This window comes from Berghia stephanieae, chromosome 5, assembly GCF_034508935.2.
Source record: "Berghia stephanieae isolate SIO BIC M18660-M18661 chromosome 5, UCSD_Bste_1.3, whole genome shotgun sequence".
In the NCBI taxonomy this organism is placed as follows: Eukaryota; Metazoa; Mollusca; class Gastropoda; order Nudibranchia; family Aeolidiidae; genus Berghia; species Berghia stephanieae.
The window spans coordinates 74497029-74517504 of NC_088364.1; the positions used below are offsets into that span (position 1 = coordinate 74497029).

The 20476-nt window shown below is 36.8% G+C and overlaps 2 protein-coding genes across 8 annotated transcripts in view; one reads left to right on the forward strand and one right to left on the reverse strand.

Moving 5' to 3' along the window:
- The window catches only part of LOC144973595 (target of rapamycin complex subunit lst8-like), a 19642-nt gene extending 15500 nt beyond the window's left edge, over positions 1 to 4142 (reverse strand). Inside the window, exons 1-3 of the mRNA XM_078916235.1 lie at positions 3519 to 4142; positions 949 to 1000; positions 381 to 543 (exon numbers count right to left, since the gene is read on the reverse strand). Of these exons, the coding sequence (XP_078772361.1) occupies positions 381 to 543; positions 949 to 1000; positions 3519 to 3635 (332 nt within the window). The 5' untranslated portion in view covers positions 3636 to 4142. The remainder of the gene's footprint in view (positions 1 to 380; positions 544 to 948; positions 1001 to 3518) is intronic.
- Positions 4143 to 4164: 22 nt separating this feature from the next.
- On the forward strand, positions 4165 to 16419 carry LOC144973594 (tRNA-uridine aminocarboxypropyltransferase 1-like). 7 transcript variants are annotated; one of them, XM_078916234.1, is made up of 6 exons: positions 4847 to 4981; positions 5548 to 5745; positions 7157 to 7294; positions 7766 to 8357; positions 11219 to 11369; positions 16321 to 16419. In XM_078916234.1, exons 2-6 carry the CDS (start codon positions 5560 to 5562, stop codon positions 16370 to 16372), a joined length of 1119 nt encoding a protein of 372 aa, XP_078772360.1. In that variant the 5' UTR covers positions 4847 to 4981; positions 5548 to 5559; the 3' UTR covers positions 16373 to 16419. The 7 variants fall into 7 exon arrangements, with proteins under 7 accessions (XP_078772357.1, XP_078772354.1, XP_078772359.1 ...); XM_078916231.1 differs by lacking the exons at positions 4847 to 4981; positions 16321 to 16419 and adding an exon at positions 4165 to 4228 and having other exon boundaries at positions 5548 to 5733; positions 11219 to 12377; XM_078916228.1 differs by lacking the exons at positions 4847 to 4981; positions 16321 to 16419 and adding an exon at positions 4173 to 4228 and having other exon boundaries at positions 11219 to 12377.
- The last annotated feature ends 4057 nt before the right edge of the window (positions 16420 to 20476 follow it).

Below are 20476 nucleotides of genomic sequence, written 5' to 3' on the forward strand. Positions count from 1 at the left end.
AAACGGTGCCTCACTTCAAAGTCGATTTTCTTAAAACTTGGTTTTCACACTCTCCTACTTCATACGGTCATATCTCGACAATAAATAATCAGAATTGTATAAATTTGGTATCAAATTTTAAAGCATAAAATAAGCTGTGATTGGGTACCAAAAACCCAAAATTGAAAAATCCGACTTAATACCGTTTCGAGGCGGAGGGTCACATATATGCTTGCACAGGCATGTATGTGTATGTACGTTTGTTTAGCACATGGAAACATGTTAAATATATGTGGCATGAAGTACTTAGAGGCAATGTAGAAGAAATGATTATTATCACTGTTACACCAAAGATCTTGAACGAACCCTTTTACATATTTCCGGCACTTTTTTTATTTTACCTAAGATCCCAAATTTTGGCGGTGCAATCTTCCCCTCCCGTGTACATCCATTTTCCATCTTCATGGAATCCAACAGCCGTCACATTTTTGCTGACTCCTTCATAGTTTATCACAGCATTCGGGTTTGATGAATTGATGTCATACATCCGAATGTGCTGGTAACCTGCATATTACAGAGGAAAAAAAAAAGAGTATAAAACATACCTACTTATTAACTGATATGATAATCACTGTCTTCACCAAGAGAGAAGTAAAAGCAATGTGATTCTGGCTTCATTGAAGCCGAAGATACTTCACAATGATTCCTGAAATTACCGGGCTAGGTTAAATTAAACAAAGAGTTAAATAATACCCCCCCCCCCCCCCCCCCCAAGTAAGTGGAAACGTATTTATTAGATATTAGATAAGCCCTCCTAATTTGTCTGTCTTTGATTTTTGTTTCAGTTTTTGTTGTTTTTGACCCTGGTGCCAGTTTTATTCTTTCTTCTCTTGTTGTAAATTTACTAATTCCAGCTATGATTTCTTTTAGTCTGTTATTCTATAATTCTTTAAACGAAAACTGACTTACCAGCAGCAGCAATCCTTTGCTTGTCAGGTGTGATGTCCAATGCATTTACTTGCTGGTATATAAGTTAAGGATATGCATAAATACATCGAAAATTAGGTGGTAATAAAATGCAATATAATGTGCCCTTATCAAACAACCTACCTGCCAGTATCAAGCTTTAACAAATTGGACCATGAACCAGTAGTTTTCTGGGAATTTTTTGTCTGTTGTTGAGTTTTTTGGGTAATTTTATCAACAATAACTCTCAGTCTGATTTAGTCAAGTCTTGTGAAGGAAAAGAAGGAATAATGTAATAAAACAATTATCAGGTGTGTTTTATCGTCAGGTGCTTAATTTAATTTAACTCTAAACATCCAGTTCTGAGGATGAGAAGGTTGATCATTTGTGAGAAAAGGATTACTACTATAAGATAATTTACATCATACTTTGAAGCAAACCAATGTTTTATATATTTTTTATATGCAATCATTTGTTGCTTTTTCAATACTTATTTTTTACTTTAATTTTAATATCATATTTTGGACTATGTATGGGAATGTGGCAGAAATAAACACATGAGTTAATGACACCCCATGTAAAGAGTGATTATATTCAACACAACTGCCTATCATACTACCAGGGCTGAACCAGAACTCGAAGACTGAAGTTATAGTGAAAATGGTTAAAATTACAAAAGTTAAGGGCTGAGTCATTTACGAAAATACTAAATCATTCACACTTCTCGGTCCTAGTTCAAATCAATTTAAATAAAATTTCATAATTAAGACCACAGAGTAAATGTTCAGTAATTGTTTTCATCTTATCAAGCACGTGGCAGACAATTACGATTGATGGAATAACATCCTGCAGCGTTACAATGTTTCCAAGTTTCAGTGCTTGGTCCCGTTCATTACACTCTTTACACAAGGCCCTTCCGGCAAGTCATCAAGGACCATGGTGTAGAGTACAAGAATGCAGATGACACTCAGCTATTAAAGACTTCCATCCTGGCAAATATTTCCTCTACTCTCCAAATAACTGAAAGAAGCTGTGCATCAATCAAGAAATGGATGACGAGCCACAAACTCAATGATGAGAAAACAGAAAAGTTATTTTGTGCGGTACCGACCAGAGACCTAGAAATATCCACATCTCCTGCATACCAATCGGTAATGAGATGGTCTTGGTCGCAACAAAGACCAAAAACCTTGGTGTTATCGTGGATAGCTCTCTTTCAATGAAACATCACATGTAAATGGAGTCAATAGAGCTCTATCAATTTGGATCTCAACAGGTTTTCATGCATTAGACAAAACTTTAGTCAGGACAGATTACAGATTATTGTGTGTGCAGGCAGTTGTACTGCCCCACCTCGACTAATGCAACACCTTGATTGTCAGCCTTCCAGAAATCCCTGTTTGTCCGCCTCCCAGACAATACCATTTAACAAACTGCAATAAAAGTCCAAATCCAGGCAGCAATATTGGTCTTAGGCCTTCGATATTACAAAGGGCCCATTCTGCTGACATGTTATGGGTTCTACATTGGCTATCAGTCAGCACCCATATCGATTATAAAAGCTTTCTCTACTGACTTTCAAAGCTCTGAACTATCACGCTCCACTGTACACTGCTGAGCAAGTTTCAACCCCAAGTCGTTCACTCATTGCTTGAGATTGACGGATAAAAACCTGCTAATCGTACCAAAGTCAAACTGAAACGTTACGGTGACAGAGGGTTCAGCACTGGAGGTTCCACCGTTTGGAACACTCTTCCTCTCTCCCTCAGGTCTGCTACTGAAATCTGCAGTTTTAAGAAACACCTCAATACTCATCTATTTGATAAATATCTATCCGGCTGGGTGTGTTAGCAGCAATAATTAAGTTACTATTACATGTGGTTGTATGTGTGTCTTATGGGAAATGGTGCTCAATTGAGTTAGATTGTGCACGGGGGTGGGTGTATGCTTATATGATGTTCATGCGCTAGTAAATTGTGCGTAACTATGTACTGCACTTTGATAGTTCGGTGCAAGGTGCTCTATAAAGTGAGCTTATTATCTATTATAATTATTATTATTATTGACTGTCTCACCCTGACATAATACCAGATTGCAATACTGATTTTGTTGTTATGGTGGCAGCGCTGATGATGTGGCAGTGCTTGTAGCAATGGCAATGGTGGTAGACATGAAGTTTTTGGTGGTTGTAGTAGAGGTGGTAGTGATGATGATGACGATGATGTAAATGTTCCTTTATTTTCAGAATTATACAAAGTGGTTGTCGGGTGGTGGTAGTGGTAGTGGTTATGATGGTGGTACTGGTGGCATGATTGTAATTGTTGTAGTGATGATGTCGATGTGGTGGTTGCGTTAAAGTTAATCTTCTGATTGCGAAGTGACGGCAATGATGGATGTTTTTTTAAAATTAAATTTAAATCATATCTCAGCAAATCGAAATGCTGTCATCTCTTTTTTTTAAATTCTTAGGATTGCAATAACATGAAAGTGAAAGTAAAACTCTAAGTGAAAGTGTGAGTCGGGAAGAAGATAAAAGGCCTAAAGCCTAAAGCAGTAATTGTAAAATAGGATACAGAGTCGGGATGTTGAACTGTACGATGACAAATCCCACTATGAGCTTGCCAAAATCTTATTCTATGATCATACCCTGCAGTCGCTAGAATTACTGGATCGTTGCCTCCGTTTGTCATATTTGCTTTGCACTTACTTGCACTTGCACTGTTTGTAACGTTAACTGTTACCTACCTCACTACAATTTGTTGACAAACACTAACTCATGCAAATTGTCATTTGAACAAGCAAAAAAATTCTTGAAGAGGAAGGCAAGATCTTTGAAATCAATCAATCTTATTTACAGCCCAGTCCACAGCACAGGCCCACAACACAAGTACAAGCCCCAACCCCAAGTAGGTACAAGAAATAGAAAATCAAAATCAAAGCAAAGCCCAAGAAGTACAAGGCTGCTGACGACTGACTGTTTCTCTCCGTTAATTCTGCCTCGATGGGCCGAATGAATACAAGAACCACTAGACTGCAAAAGAATGTGATTAATTCCCTGATTTTCAGTTCCCGGTCAATTTCTATTAAATTATCAATCTAGACGTCTCGATAATTTTAGAATTTGTCTCCAGTCTTCATCAGGAAAACAATTGAGAGAAAAAATAATTCGTTATCCTATTAGTCAATACTCATATGACAGTTCTTACAGTTTATTAAACTGTTCGCAAGTTTTTCGTTTAGTTAAGGAAAGTGCACATTTCTCTGCTGTTTAATATTTATTATGGTAACTTTAAGAAGTGAACCATCGATTTAGATTTTATATTGTCCGATTTATTAAGATGAAAATGTGTTAGACTTTATATCTATACATTGCTTTTACGTGTATAGTTCTTCATTTTACACTCTACACTCAACAAACTCTTCTTACTCAACTTGCCATGTCTACTAACTTCTAAGTCTAATGAAATGTAAGTCGAACTGTAGGTACTGTACTGTAGTACTAGGATCTAGAACCAAGCGGATCTGTTACACTTTACACACTCCACCTACTACAACATACATCATACATGACTATGACGATACCACGATCTGCTCAACCAATTCTATCGGCCCAAATAAGCGACAGAATAATTTATTGTATTTTGAAAGGATCGCTCGTGTACTGTGAAATGAAAGCACCTGTCTCCCATTATAGTGGCATTTCTCTGGTGGGGAGGCCTTCCGAAAGCTCCTACTTACATCCCCAGTATTCTTATTTTTTTAAAATAATGTTCTAGTAGGGGGTTTGGGAGTGGGGGGGGGGGGGGGCTTTTTTTTTAAAGTCCCCCCCCCCCCTCCCAAACCCCCTACTAGACTAGAACATTAGATGAAAAAAAAAGAATACTGGGGATGTAGAGCTTTCGGAAGGCCTCCCCTCTGATGAAATTACAATGAAGACTAAGAGCCAAGAGAGATCTGACCATATGAATTCCGGAGCGCATATGAATGGAGCTATCATCACTGCCGAAGAAATGTCTACGAGAAGATCCGAGAATAAGTCAAGTATTTATGTTATCAAATAGGACTGGGATTGTTCAATCGATTTAAGTTTAAGTCATTAAATACCTTCTTGGTGTAATGTACCAGCTCTATCCATGTCATTTCATTAAAGGTGGATATAGACCATCAACAAACGTCCTCCACCCCTGCCAAAAATAGCAGTTTAAAATCGTTAATCAGGGGGCTTGGTTGCTTACTTACTTCAATTCAGGAACGTTCTGTAGATATTTGAGAACAATGTAGGCCATGTAGACACAAATCATTAACAAAGTGGCAACTCAAACTCGAGTTATTATTATTATTATTATTATTATTATTATTATTATTATGAATGAAACTAAAATGACAGCCATCATCTTCACTCGTAGTAAAGTCACATTCAGCGAGGTCATTCAGCCAGAGAAATACTAGTTGCGATTTACTTTACAGTGTAAAGTAACACACGAGCTCTCATTTACATTCCATCCTCTTTGTTTTGCTTTCTTTAATCACAATTTTGTTTTCACCAGTCGTGTTAAACATTTCAAAATCATTTTGTAATTTTTTGTCTCTCTCTCTCCTCAGTCCTCATAGAATATGGAGGACAATAAAAGGAATCCATTCCCAGATGTGGTGACTGCTGACTGGTCCTTTCTGGAAGATAATGCATCCCGCACCAAATGTCTCAAATGTAACAAATCAAGAAAATATTATTGCTACAGCTGCTGCATTGCCTTGCCACACATTCAGGACAAGCTTCCAAAAGTCAAGGTGAAAATAAAAGTTGAGGAATCTACACTGTCTTCAATATATTCAGCATGTCTGATGCAGCTATTTACCAAAAAAAAAAATAGATAAAGAATAAATAGATGATTAATAATGGATTTATTTGTTACTTTTTCATCTTTTTAGATTGTTATTAGTAGAATTTTAAACACAAAACTACAGAAATTCTTTCTTCATTAGAACTATCTCGGAGTGGAATGGGCTGGAGGAACTGGTCATCATGGCACCACACCTAAACGATTTCAAGGCCCGACTGATATGGGCCCGCGCCTAATGAGGACGCCGCTGAAAGACAACCAGACCATTGGTTTCTTCAGCGCCAACCATACAGATACAGATACAGATCTTTGAAGCCAATTTTTTTTAAAACCCTCCCACCACCACCACCACCACCTCCAATTTTAAAAAATGAAATTAATAAATATTTAAAATAGAACACATGAGAGAATCATGGAATTTGTATCCCCGCATGAAATAAGTCGTAAAGGTGACTATTGCCTCTATTTGATATTATGTCGGGTGAACCAGATGCCAAAAACTAAATTTAATTTCAAAATGGTCGGAAACATAAAACATTAGCTTTCCGCTCTTAATGAATATATTTATTCTCCCAAACAAAGCATTTTAAAAACTTCAACCAAGTTTCATAATTTTGTCTATAAATTCGATTTTCAGCATGTAAATTTCCCTAAAATAATACTGTTTTGAAACAATGGGTCGGAAATGTTATGTTTTTGTGGTCTTGTCTTTGGTATTTGTATAATTTACCTATTCATGAATTGTATTCATTTGATACATATGATATGATATTCTATTCTAATCTTGATCACCTACATATTTGACTTCACTGTACGTGGATGATAAATGAATATTTTTTTTCTTCTTCTTCTTCTTTTTTCTGCTTAGTGTTATTATTATTATTATTATTATTATTATTATTATTATTATTATTATTATTAGTAGTAGTAGTAGTAGTAGTAGTAGTAGTAGTAGTAGTAGTAGTAGTAGTAGTAGTAGTACAGTAGTAATAGTAGTAGTAGCAGCAGTAGTAGTAGTAGTAGTAGTAGTAGCAGTTGTAGTAGTATTAGTAGTAGAAGTAATAGTAGCTGTGGTAGTAGTAGTAGTAGTAGTAGTAGTGTTGGTAGTAGTAGTAGTCTTGCTATTATTATTTTTGTTTTTGTTGTTATTACCATCATTCTGATTGATGTTATTGTTAGTATTTTGTTGTTTCATCTTCACTTTTTTTCATCTTTACGTAAAAATGGTCACCAAAGATGACCTTCCTGTTACATCTATTTTGTATGATTTTTTTTCCACTTGACCTCAACTATATTCCTTATTTTGTGGTGCTTTTGTGTTGTATTGTCATCAAAGCTCTTCTTTTTTTTCTCTTTCATTCTTCTATCAGCTGCCTCTGAAAGTAGATATCATCAAGCATCCGAAAGAACTAGATGGAAAAAGTACAGCTCCCCACGCATCAATCTTAGCACCAGAGGACGTCACTATCTACACATATCCCTGCATCCCTGACTACAATCAACACAAGGTTTGGAATATTTCCTTTTTCTTCTTACAACTGGTATCAATGGCCCAGTGGAACTGTGTTTTGTCTTGGATCAAATCAAGTCATGTTAGGCTTAGTTAGTAACCAGATGGCTAATAAGGACTCCTCCTCCTCCCTCTCTCTCTCTCTCTCTCTCTCTCTCTCTCTCTCTCTCTCTCTCTCTCTCTCTCTCTCTCTCTCTCTCTCTCACTCTCTCTCTCACTCACTCTCTCTCTCTCTCTCTCTCTCTCTCTCTCTCTCTCTCTCTCTCTCTCTCTCTCTCTCTCTCTCTCTCTCTCTCTCTCTCTCTCTCTCTCTCTCTCTCTCTCTCTCTCTCTCTTTCAGAATTTGTTAAACATTTACAACTGACTCAATCAGATTGAGTATAACTGTTATTGTAAAAGTTTTTTTAAAAAAAGAATTATTGATAGTTCTTGAGCTTTTTAAATAATTGTCTTCATTTTGTTTTCACAGGTCATCATTGTGTTTCCCGGTGAAAATTCTGTGAGTCTGGATGAATTGAAAGGTGTAGAAACTGAAACTTGTCAAACTTCACAAGTTGATGATAGCCTCACAAACCTACAATCCAGAAGCAAAAAAGATAGCGAAGGAACGACAGAAAACTGTTCCAATAATTTATATATTTCTAGATCTGAAGAAGATGCTTTGAAGAACAACAGCAATGGGAATAACAAGGCAAATATAAGCTCAACTGATATTGTTAATATACACAATAATAACACTGGTAGAGAAAAAAATTCACCCTTGTCAGAGTGCAGTCCTTTGATACCCATTGCGCAAACACAGTTGAAGTTTGCAGATGATAAGCCACGAATGTCGCAATTAGAATCAATTGAACATTTAACGAGGAAAAGGGTTTTGAGTAAAGAAGATGGAGATGGCATTCAAGAAGACAATACAGTGTTTGATAGTGAGTGTAAAGATTCTACTATAACAGTGAAACATCAAAAGACCCATCTAAGACAATGTCCCTTTGAAAAGGTTGTGTTTGTTGATTGTACCTGGAATCAGACCAAGCAAATTGTCAATGATGAACGACTCAAAGGTTAGTTGTCTAAGTTCTTTTTTTTTTTTTTTTTTAGATAAACACCTTGTCAAGACCATGACTCATTAATCTCATGTTTTCCTCTTTATGCTGTTAGGGCATCACAATATAAAAAATTTTTGTTTTTTAAAAATTGTAGATATCATTTCTATGTCTCTATTGTGTCACCATCAAAGACTGGAATGCTCTTCCCAAATTATGTGTGAACAAAACAGATTTAGACACCTTCAAGTGAAGATTACCAAACTGCTTCAGCCTAAAAACCAACAATGGCTTCCACTTTCAACAACTCTCTCTGTCCTGGAATACAAATACTCATAATTGAGTCGACTTCGAGTAACGTTCAGATTCAGATTCAGACCATGTTGTCACATTATTAGAATATACACCAAGCTGTAGACATGATTTATTGCCTTCATTGTTTTTGTAAGGTGAAGATCAGTACATCTCACGTACAATGACCTTGGATGCAAGGGGAGCTCGGCTACAACAGACTGGGTGGGATCTTTGACTTCCCATGATGGGCAGGAGTTCATGCTGTGTCTTCTATCCCTTATATGTTTTCCGAGTTGCTTTCTGTCTTTATCTTGGAATGAGATTACTTAGTTTTGTCCTAGCCCAGGCTGGAGTCCTTGACTGTGAGGGAAACAGTCAAATGTCTAGTTATAGTTTTGAGAGATTATATTTTTTTCCTTGTAAACATCTCTCTGATATGTAGTGTTTGAATGTATAATGTACGCATTTGAGTATGTTCCTCTTAGTGGGATCCTGTGCTATGTATCTGGATGAGTCTTTTAGGTGACCTCAAACTAAGAACAATGGAATCTGCATCTGTTCCCTATTTGTACCATTCCTCTTTGTCAGACATTTTTCTTGGCTGCTTTAATTGGTGCTAAAATGACCTAAAAGGTATCGCAAGCACCGTACAACCTTTTGAAACAAATCAAACAAGCTAAAACAGGAAATGTTTTTAATCTTTGTTCTTCGACCTATATAAATAATTCATATAAATCATGCATGGCTATCACGGGATAATATTTCTAGGAACATGGCCACAACAGGGGTGTGAGAGCAAGTTTAGTAACTACTGTAGTTAAGAATAACAAGAAGAAAAGAGGAAACCATGCCTAACACACAGATGAATTAGGGGTAGGTGAATAACAGTTGTATGGACTATCAACTCCTCTGTGTACTTTGTGTAATACACCATGACGACGCTACAAAAGGTTAGAGCGAGAGGTACATGACTGACCAATCAAGAAGTTGGTGCACTAAGTACATATTACCCTAGTCTAGAGTGTTTTGACACAGACCTGATGTGTGAGGCGTAGAGTCAGGGGTGTGCAACTGGTGACTGATTAGGTAAGTAAGTACAACCCACTTATAACAACATCCGTTATAGCAACATTCTCTCTTTTACGACATGGATTCCGAGTCCCGATTTTTTTCCTATTTATCATTACTAATAAAAAATCTCATCATAACGACTTACATTTAGTGAGAAGTGACATCGATATGACGATAGTCACCAATTTCAAATTGACAGCCAAAGCGAAATTTCTGGTCCAATAAAAATGCTTGCTTTCCAACCAATGAAATCTCTTGATTGGCTGACCAATGATATCCAGTCCTCCCTATTCAGTTGACGTCGGCATTTTCCATAAGTGAGGCAGTGCAAGATGAAAACCTAGCTTAGATGACGTTTCACATCTCACAAGTGTTCACTAGCCGGTCAACCGCTGTGTTACGAGTGATGCCAGACTGGTCGACCAGCTAGTGAATGGAACATGCGTCTGGATACTGCACCCGCTATAATTATTTCTCATCGCTGATCACACACACAACCACAAAAGTGAATCACAGTGTCCACTCCTACTTCTACCAAGTTGAAGAGCAAGGTGCTGACTATAATGCCTTTGACACTCGAGCTAATGAACGCTTGTGCAACTTGCAGCACCACCCAAGCTAAGTTTTTCGTCTTGCTTGACCTCAGGGATTCCCCATCACTTGACCACAATAATCAGGCGAAGATAATTGTATACACACTAGAAGCAACAAGTTTTCAAGCAAATGGTGGCTGGCTCTGTCATTTCTGTTGATATTATTTTCAAGGTAGCCTACCTCTTGTCGAAACTGCCCCACTAGATGACTGGAAAAAGACATCACTAGTCAAGTACTTTACTAAGGCTAACTTTTCTTATCATAGAGTTAGAGTGCGCGCTACTTGAGTTTTGAAGTGCATTTAGTAATTAGTAATGTTAGTAGCTGTCTGCCAGTGGTTGGGTTGGGTGGGATGGGTTGGATGGGTGGAAAGCAGGGGAAAGGAGAATGGTAGAATAATGTGACTGTTGTATTGTGCCAACTCGTCTCTTGTTCTGAAATATGTGGTCGAGGGAGTGAGTGATGGTGTTGTGGGACGGGAGTTGGATGAAATCCACAGTTTTGTCATGTGATTTTTTTTTTTATTCAGGGAGATACCAAAAAGTGTTTTACTCGCACTTTTTATTTCCTTCAATATTACCTCCCTTCAAATAATGTATGCATGGATTTAACAGGACTGGGCTTCACTCAGGAGTTTTTGCTGGTCCCACTATTCCTGCTGTATCCAAGTTCCACTGTATTATTCAATGTCACCTGAAGCTTTGAATTATTGTCTCCGTGTGTTAGGCAATCACATTTTAAATAAAAAACCCAGTTTTAAAAGCTATTTTCCAATGTTGCTACTGTGCAATCTGCAAGACCACTCACAATCTGAACAGAATTGGTTGTGTTGTTATTTGCAGGATGTTGAGCTGGAATTAAACATTTCATATTAACAACCAGTCAGAAAAGTTATTTATTGTCTCTTATTTCATTTGCAGGTTTGAAAAAAGTGGAGCTCAAAACACAATTTACCCATTTTTGGAGGAGCCAAGAGGGGATGCCTAAGACTTACCTGTCCACAATAGAAGCCATTTATTTCTTCTTCAAGGATTTCCATTCAATTTTCATTGATCCCATCTACAGACACGAGTATGATAATCTATTAATGTTCTTTTGTTTTATGTATCATAAAATCAAACAGGCCGAGGCAGTTGAGTTGAAGTGATGTCATGTGATATGTGAAACTTTCCATCCGGACTTGTGGAGATAAGTTTAATAATCTTTTAGAGCCATAAGGCTCAAGGAGACAAGGACTTATCTCCAATTAATTTATGTAGCATTAAACAGACAGTAACAATTGCTTGATACGTTTTGGATAGGGTGCTAGTTTGACTCTAATTTTTACCTAATCTAAGAGACCAGGCTACTACCCAATTACAACTGGGCTGACAGAAGACTCCAAACAAATCTCCGATTTCACCTGGGATTGGCGTATGGGTCTTTTGGTTGTGAGTTGTAGTGAGAGAAATATTTTGCAAAATGGGACCCCCTATAGAATATTTGGAGTGTCTATTCGTCCTTCAGGTCGTATTCTTAAAAAGTGTCTAGCCGACCTTCAGTGCGTATGCAAATGAGGTAGGCGTGAAATACGTAAAGGGCAATTGACGGAAAGGCCATTGTTTATATTTGTCACCGTATTTTTATATGTATTAAATTCAAGGTTATTGCCCTCCCATAGATTGCATTGTTATTACAGTGACCTATATATGTCACTGCTTCCGTGGCTTTTTGTGTTATCTATGTAATTAACTGGAATTCCATTTATCTTAATAAATGTTTATAAATGTAAGTTGTTGCACAGTTGTTCAAAATGTATGGAATGCAATTGATGGATAATATTGATACTGGGACAGTTATGGATAATTTTTGGCTCAGATGGCTTTTTCAATTATGTATAGCATTTTGAACAAGTCTCAAAACAGGATTGATAGGCATCCTCATTAGTTTATCCTTTCTAAATATGTTAAAAACCAACTTTTATATTTTTTGTAAAGGCATTTATAGAGACCCTTAAAATTTGCAAAACACCTTTAAGAAGTTTGAAGATGCCTAAGCTAAATTATTTTTTTGCATTCAGAGGAAAATAAAAATGAAATTGAGAATGATATTCTTGTGCAGTGTGATTCAATTCACGGCTGTTTGTTTTACCACATATCGTTCCTTTTAGTTTTCATGCTACCTGCGTGATTCATCACGCCGCACAGTGCCAGACCAGGGGTCAGCGAGGTTAAAGTCACTGCCGGCAAACAAACGTAATAAGTGACTTATGATGTTCTTTTCCCTCATTTTCTCTCCATTGTTACACGTCATCTAATATACCCACATATATAGAATAAAAAGAATTGTAAATTCTAACCACAACTCCATTAACTGTTAAAATTGTCAGGTCATGCGATTATTATAACACATAGTTTAGTTTCGTTTCGTAGAGTGGCTCGACTGAGTACCAGTGATTGGCATACATCATTTTTAATTTAATTACTGCGAAATGTTCGTCAAAGATTATTTGCTTAAAAATTGTGGTATGATTACATAAAAATAATAAACTTCATTATGAGTAAGTTTGAAGATTTCGATTATTATAGGTTTTAAATGGTGATGCCATGAATATAGTTGTTTTAATATAGTAGAAAGTCATTGACACCAGTCATTATCAAATGAAGATTGAAGGACATAGATTAGTTCTAATGTACTTTGAATTCACAATGTGGTGTTCCTGATCATTTAACCTCACTGTGTTATTGACGCCCACTGTCGTCTTTATCATGACCACCACCAGCATAACCATCCCCCGTACAACTAGTATCGTCACCATCACCACCCCCAATCCCCGTGCCTCTATCACTACTACTACTGACGTCACTATCGCTCCAACCCATACACTACACCATACGTCAACAACACGATCACACAGCCCGTACATTAAAAAAACACACACACATTTTAAAAAATTTGGCCAGAAAACGTGTTCTCATCACATCAAAAACTCTCGAATCTGGAGTTGGATTGAACAGGGTCATTAATTAAATGATCGATACTTAAAGGATGAGTTTTCTGGCCAAATTTTAAAAAATGAAACGTGTCGGGGGGTTTTCCGAATACGTCACAAGCATTAACATCTCTAATAGATGATAATGGTCACAAGTATTAGCCCCGACGACAGCATCACCATAATTTTCAGCAGCACCAGTACTGCTACTGTCCCTAAACCACCAGCATCACATACGTTGTTGCTATCACCACCGCCAGCATCATCTACCGTCAACTAGAGTCAAAAAAATGTCGCTATCCACCACATTAAAACTATCCTCACATTAAGACAAAAACTGGCTAAAATCAGAGAGTGAAAAATGTCTGTATAAACTGGGCTGGTCATGAAAGTTGGCCACACATAATATTATAATACTATAATATTATTATAGTCCCTGTACTAGCATTCGACTGCACTATACTATTATATTATCATTACTACATTGTACTGGTCATTGGTTGTGTGAATACACATACTGTATTACGATATAAATGGATCTCAATCCCACGATGTTCTTAATGTTTGCATCTCTTCAACTCTTCTGTACTCTGTGAAAAATAATTAAATTTTGGCCAGAAAACTCGTTCTTCAATTAATATCAATCGAATAAAATGATCCTCATCTTGTCAAAAACTCTAAAACCTGAGACTTCATCTTAACTAAAACTCTCAAACTTAGAACCGCAAGGAAGTCTCAGGTTTGAGAGTTTTTGACAACGTGAGGGTTATTTTAGTTGATCAATATTTGAAGGACAAGTTTTCTGGCCAAATTTGTTAAAATGGCATTTTTTTCAGAGTATGACAGAAATATGGCTATAACATTGCCTGCATCGTATTATTTGTGTTGTTACCAACAGCGTGAAGTATCGTGATGATTACTTGATGACTTTCTCAGATTTTAGTATGATAACAGTGGTCAGCACTGTGAAGAGACTTGTTATTCTACTGGTTGGTAGGGGATTTGACCTGACAAGCTGTTAATCAAAACCACATTGCATGAGTTTCAGAAAAATCGCACTGAAGATTTTTGTAGGGTGAAAAGTTCAGTATTATCCCTGTATTATGTATGGATTTAGAGGGGGGTGGTGTTTGTATAAATGTGTTATTTCTTGATTCAATTTAGTCTATGTGTACTTATGAGTATTTGAAATATGAGGTCTTTTGTTTTCATTGTAACACGACGTACATCTATCCCATAGAAACATAAATCATATGAGAATAAAGATGAAGTGTCAGAGAAATAATATAATACATAACAATAGTTAAAGATTATAACGCAAATGAATTACAAATGATTACATTTGATCATTTTGATGGAATTTTGACGGTACTGGCAGTAGCTCGTTGACCCCTGCTCACCAGGTAGTATGACCTCGTGACCGACTGTCGGTGAGAGCAATGTACTCTACAACTAAAATGCTAGCTATTTTCCACCGTGAATTGATCTGACTTTATAATTATGGCCAACATATTGTAAAAGAACAAAAAGCATTTTTATGTAATTTCTATTCATTTTGTTCATAATGAAAAATACTTATGAGTGGTTTAGACCTGTGAAAATTCCATTTGATTATGAATACTGTGGAAGATGTGTGAATGTTACAATCTAACTTGACTGACCATAGTGGGCAGGGAGGTACATACTGTGTCTTCTATCCCCTTATAACTGTTTTCCAACATGCTTTCTGTCTTTGTCTTGGAATGAGATTACTTGGTTTTGTCCTAGCCCTGGCCGGAGTCCTAGTTGGAGGGAAACAGTCAAATGCATAGTTATTGTTTTGGGAGATGATATTTTTTCCTTATAAATAATCTCTCTGTTATGTATTATTATATTTGTTATTTTGAATGTATAATGTGAGCATTTGAGTGTGTTCCTCTTTGCTAGATTTTGTGCTTGTGTCCGGATGAGACTTATAGGTGATCTCAAACTAAGAACATTGGTGGTATGCTCTTGGAATCTACATCTGATCCCTATTTGTTCCTAGTTCCCCTATGTCTTACTTTTTCGTGGGTGCTTTAATTGTAATTCTAGAACGTTTTACTATCCCATTTCTTCCTTTTTACTGGCGCTGATATAACCTAAATGTGTTGCAAGCGCTGTAAAACCCTTAAAAACAAACAAAACATAACTTGACTGAAAGGAAAGTAATACAGACAACTAGTTGAAGATAAGACAAGAAGTTTAATCAAAGACAAAGTGACTGTTACTCCATCTGGAAGCCATCGGCAAGGCTTTCCACTTTGGTCTTTTTTAAATTCCAAAAAGGAAAAAAAAAACAACAAAACATTGAACTTTTATATAGTGAAATATCCACTATGCTCAAAGCCCTAAACAAAGGGTCCTGACCAACAGCAACACATAACATGTAGAACAAGACATGATGCCTGTTAGGCGATATTACAATTTTTTCCGACAGAGACAACGTTGTTAATGTACAGGTACTCATTTTACACCTGAGCACGGTGAGAGAATATGAGTAAAGAGCCTTTTCCAAGGAATAAACTATGCGCCAGTTAGGCTCGAACCTAGGACATTCCAATCTAAAAGCGAGAGTCACACCATAAGGTCACATAGCCGCTCATTTATCTGTCTTCGCTGTGTCAAAGTGGTCATTATTAGTAATAGTAAAAAGGAAGCTGAAGGGAACGTCAAAAGATTGATACGTTATACACTTACAAGAGAAATACAAAAGAGTGCTACTTAAAAAAGAGAACAGTGGTAAATCCAAGAGTGATTTAGCCTTGCTGTTAAATGGTCTCAAACGAGACACTAGCCCAGGATCGTGCCAAGAGAGGTAACTCAGATGGTTACATCGTTTGTATTTATAAGAAACATATATTCCTCTGTGAGACGATATAGATAAAGTAAAACAAAATATCATCTTTACATATATATTTATATATATATATGTATATATATATATATATATATATATATATATTATATATATATATATATATATATATATATATATATATATATATATATATATATATATATATTCACCAGATTGTCTCCTCTCCAGAAGATTAAAGGGTCCTGGAGAAAACATATTATGTGACCCCGTAAATCACTTCATCTTTGAATAAATAAATACACTATTGAAACTCAAGATGTGCTTCCTTTTACTTGTAACCATTTTTTTTGTTCTGTGTCTCAAGTGGTTTTTAAACTAATTATCAATTTTGTATTTTATAAGAATTTTTTTCACAGCCCTAAGAAATTTGTAAGCCCAGCCACTTGAGGTGTCTTTTTGACCCAGTAGCTTACAAAGAGAAATTTATCCCATTAGCATGTCCTCTCTGACCCGTTGACTTGCAAAGAGAGATTATATTTTGTTATACTGATCACCAGAGGCAATGTCATTTCAACTCGATAGTGAATAAACAGAGGGGCTATAGTTACATAAATCTGACCTTTGCAGAGACAAGTCTTATTTTATCATTCTTATCTGCTTCTACTCAATTACAGATTACTTCTGTTTTATTTTTATCAATAACATTCTCTTTGTTCACTCCCAATTGGAAATTTATCGTAGGGTCTATTCCAAGGGAAGACTAGAATAACCCAGGTGTCAAGAGAGAGAGGTGGCTTGCTAAAGGCCACATAACGCGGTCGATTTTCGAACTAGGCATCTTTCGTGTACCAAGAAAAGAGTCACACTGCCCCCCCTAGGTGGGGTTCCTGACCTCCCATAGTGGGCAGGGAGGTACTTGTTATGTCTTCTATCCCCTATATCTGTTTTCCAACTTGCTTTCTGTCTTTGTCTTGGAAAGAGATTACTTGGTTTTGTCCTGGCCCTGGCCTGAGTTCTAGCTGGGAGGGAAACAGTCAAATGCATAGTTATTGTTTTGGGAGATGATATTTTTTTCCTTGTAAATCATCTCTCTGTTATGTATTATTATGTTTGTTATTTTTAATGTATTATGTAAGCATTTGAGTGCATTCCTCTTTGTTGGATTTTGTGCTTGTGTCCGGATGAGACTTATAGATAGTTCGAAGATGACGTCACTCAGGCCTTTGTTATTGTTTTTGCCATCCGCGTTTGTGAGTTGTTCTTACTAAACTGTATTAACCAGACTATAAAAGTTCATGGTTACACAGAGTTTGTGTGTTGGTCCGTTATGCTTCCGGATGGCAATGTTGTGAACTCCTTGGCCAAGCGCATACTATCTATAGGTGATCTCAAACTAAGTACATTGATGGTTTGCTCTTGGAATCTGCATCTGATCCCTATTTGTTCCCAGTTCCCCTTTGTCCTCCTTTCTCTTGGGTGCTTTAATTGTAATTCTAGAACTTTTTACTATCCCATTTTCTTCCTTTTTACTGGCGCTGATATAACCTAAATGTGTTGCAAGTGCCGTAAAACCCTTTTTAAAAAAAAAACAAAAAAAACACTGCCCCCCTTTTCCCCCTTTCCCAATCAAGTCAATATGGCAAGCTACTATTTCTTTGAACTACGGTTTCCTAGAACTGTTTTGTATGTCCCAATGAGTTCTGAGGAAACCAAGCTGGAGAGTAGGATAGTCAACAATTCTAGAATTTAGAACTACAATGTTAAACATCTGAAAAAAGGACAAAGGACGTATTCAAAAAGAAAAAAAAAATCCTCTCCCCCACCATCCCCCTCCTCCCTCCACAAAAAAAAAACAAAAACTCATTTTACAGTGAGAGAATGTGAGAAAAGAGCCTTTTCCAAGGACTCAACTATGCGCCAAGCGAGGTTCACACCCAGGACCTTCCGATCCAAAAGCAAGTGTCATACCACTAGACCACATAGCCGCATGATCTCGGCTTTGTTACAGTTATTTTCATGATTAAAAGACTTGACCTTTATCATAGGAAATAACTGACACACATTTCCCGTTAATGCAAAGTTATCCTGGTTGAGGCAGTCTAAAACGTATAGTTTTACCATTAAAAGCATACGAAAAAAAAGTAAGACAAGAAGTAATGTGTCAAATAGGGAACAGGTATAGATTGCGAGAGCACACAGTCAGTGTACTTGGTTTTTTGTTGCTGTTGTTGTTTGACTTTAAAGGTTTTACGGTGCTTGCGACATATTTAGGTTATATCAGCGCCAATAAAAAAGGGAAAAAAATGGGATAGCCAAATTCTAGAATTACAATTAAAGCACCCAAGAAAAAAGTAAGACAAAGAGGAAATGGGAACAAATAAGGATCAGATGTATATTCCAAGAGCACACCATTGATGTACTTAGTTTGAGATCACCTATAAGTTTCATCCGGACACAAGCACAAGATCCAACAAAGAGGAATACACTCAAATGCTAACATTATACATTCAAAATAACAAATATTATAATAATACATACCAGAGAGATGATTAAAAATTTACAAGGAAAAAAATATCATCTCCCAAAACAATAACTATGCAATTGACTGTTTCCCTCCCAGCTAAGAACTCCGGCCAGGATAAAACCAAGTAATCTCATTCTAAGACAAAGACATAAAGCAGATTGGAAAACAGCTATAAGGGGATAGAAGACATAGTGAGTGGCACCCTGCCCACAGTGGGAGGCCAGGTACTTAGTTTGAGATCCCCAAAAAGTCTCATCCAGACACAAGCGCAGGTTCCAACTAAAAGGAATACTCAAATGTTTACATACAAATCATAATATTCAAAACAAAAATGTAACACTGTTATAACATACATAATAGAGAGATGATTTACAAGGGGAAAAAAGATAATCTCCGAAACTATTACTATTACTTTACATTTGACTGTTTCCCTTCAAGCCAAGGATTCCGACCAGGGCCCGGACAAAACAACGTAATCTCTTTCAAGACAGAAAGCAAGTAGGAAAACATGGAGGAAAGGAAGACACAGTGTGCCTCCATGTCCTCTTTAGAAGGACAAAAGACCCCACCCAGTGTTTTCTTTATAAAGAGGTGACACAGCTCTTGCAACGCTTAACTCACTCAATCCTAGAGATTTTTGCTACTTTTCAAAATTGGAAAAAATGTGCATAGATAGTTTTATTCAACTACCATTAACAGCTAAAAATGAAAAAAAACAAAACATTAGCTTTGATACTATGCCTATAATTTGTCTCAGAAAAATGTAAAAAATAAGCATGGGGTAAAAGTAACCCCTGGTATACTACGGATATAGTCGGTGTTAGGGTTGAGCGAGTTAACATATAGAACATAGGAGGAGCACCTGAGAAAAGAATACAATTTCGATCAAGTTGACACCTAAGGAAACAGAGAGATCAGAAGTATATATATAACTCTAAGAAGAATTTATCCTTGAAGTCAACCTGGAACCATCTTAGTCCAAAATGTCAGAATAAGGACACAAAGTCGATAGGAGGAGTCAGGAGAGGACAAATGACTTAAGTTAATAGAAGAAATAGCAATGCTGTTTTTGTTTTTAAGGGTTTTACGGCGCTTGCAACGTTAAGGTCATATCAGCGCCAGTAAAAAGGAAGAAACTGGGATAGTAAAAAGTTCTAGAATTACAATTAAAGTAGCCAAGAGAAAGTAAGACAAAGGGGAACTGGGAACAAATAGGGATCAGATGTAGAATCCAAGAGCATACCACCAATGTACTTAGTTTGAGATCACCTATAAGTCTCATCCGGACACGTGCACAAAATCCAACAAAGAGGAATACACTCAAATGCTTACATTATACATTAAAAATAACAAATATAATAATACGTAATAGAAAGATGATTTACAAGGAAAAAAATATCTCCCAAAACAATAACTATGCATTTGACGGTTTCCCTCCCAGCCAGGACTCCGACCAGGGCCAGGAAAAATACAAGTAATCTCATTCCAAGACAAAGACAGAAAGCATGTTGGAAAACAGATTATATAAGGGGATAGAAGACACAGTATGTACCTCCCTGCCCACTATGGGAGGTCAGGAACCCCTCCCAGGAATAGCAATGCTGGCATCCAGCGAAGATCAGCCCTCAGGGAAAATTCCATCCACCACAAGAGGGGAGATTCTACCAGCAACGCTATAACCGGCCCACCAAAGACTTCAAGAACAAAAGCAATCCTATTCGTCCCCAATGCTACTATTCCCAATCCCCGCAGAGAAAAGAAAAACTGAATAAAATGAACTAACTCTTATTGACAGTATTTTTTTTTTCCAAACTTTATTAACTTCAAAAAGTAAAAGCTGTAAA

What these genes read in the sequence shown, in the direction of transcription:
- LOC144973594 (XM_078916228.1), top strand. Translation starts at nt 5,560, where the DNA reads ATGGAGGACAATAAAAGGAATCCATTCCCAGATGTGGTGACTGCTGAC. An exon ending in AAGTCAAGGTGAAAATAAAA is followed by an intron (nt 5,746 to 7,156) that starts GTTGAGGAATCT and finishes TTCTTCTATCAG; the next exon opens with CTGCCTCTGAAAGTAGATAT. An exon ending in CTGACTACAATCAACACAAG is followed by an intron (nt 7,295 to 7,765) that starts GTTTGGAATATT and finishes TTGTTTTCACAG; the next exon opens with GTCATCATTGTGTTTCCCGG.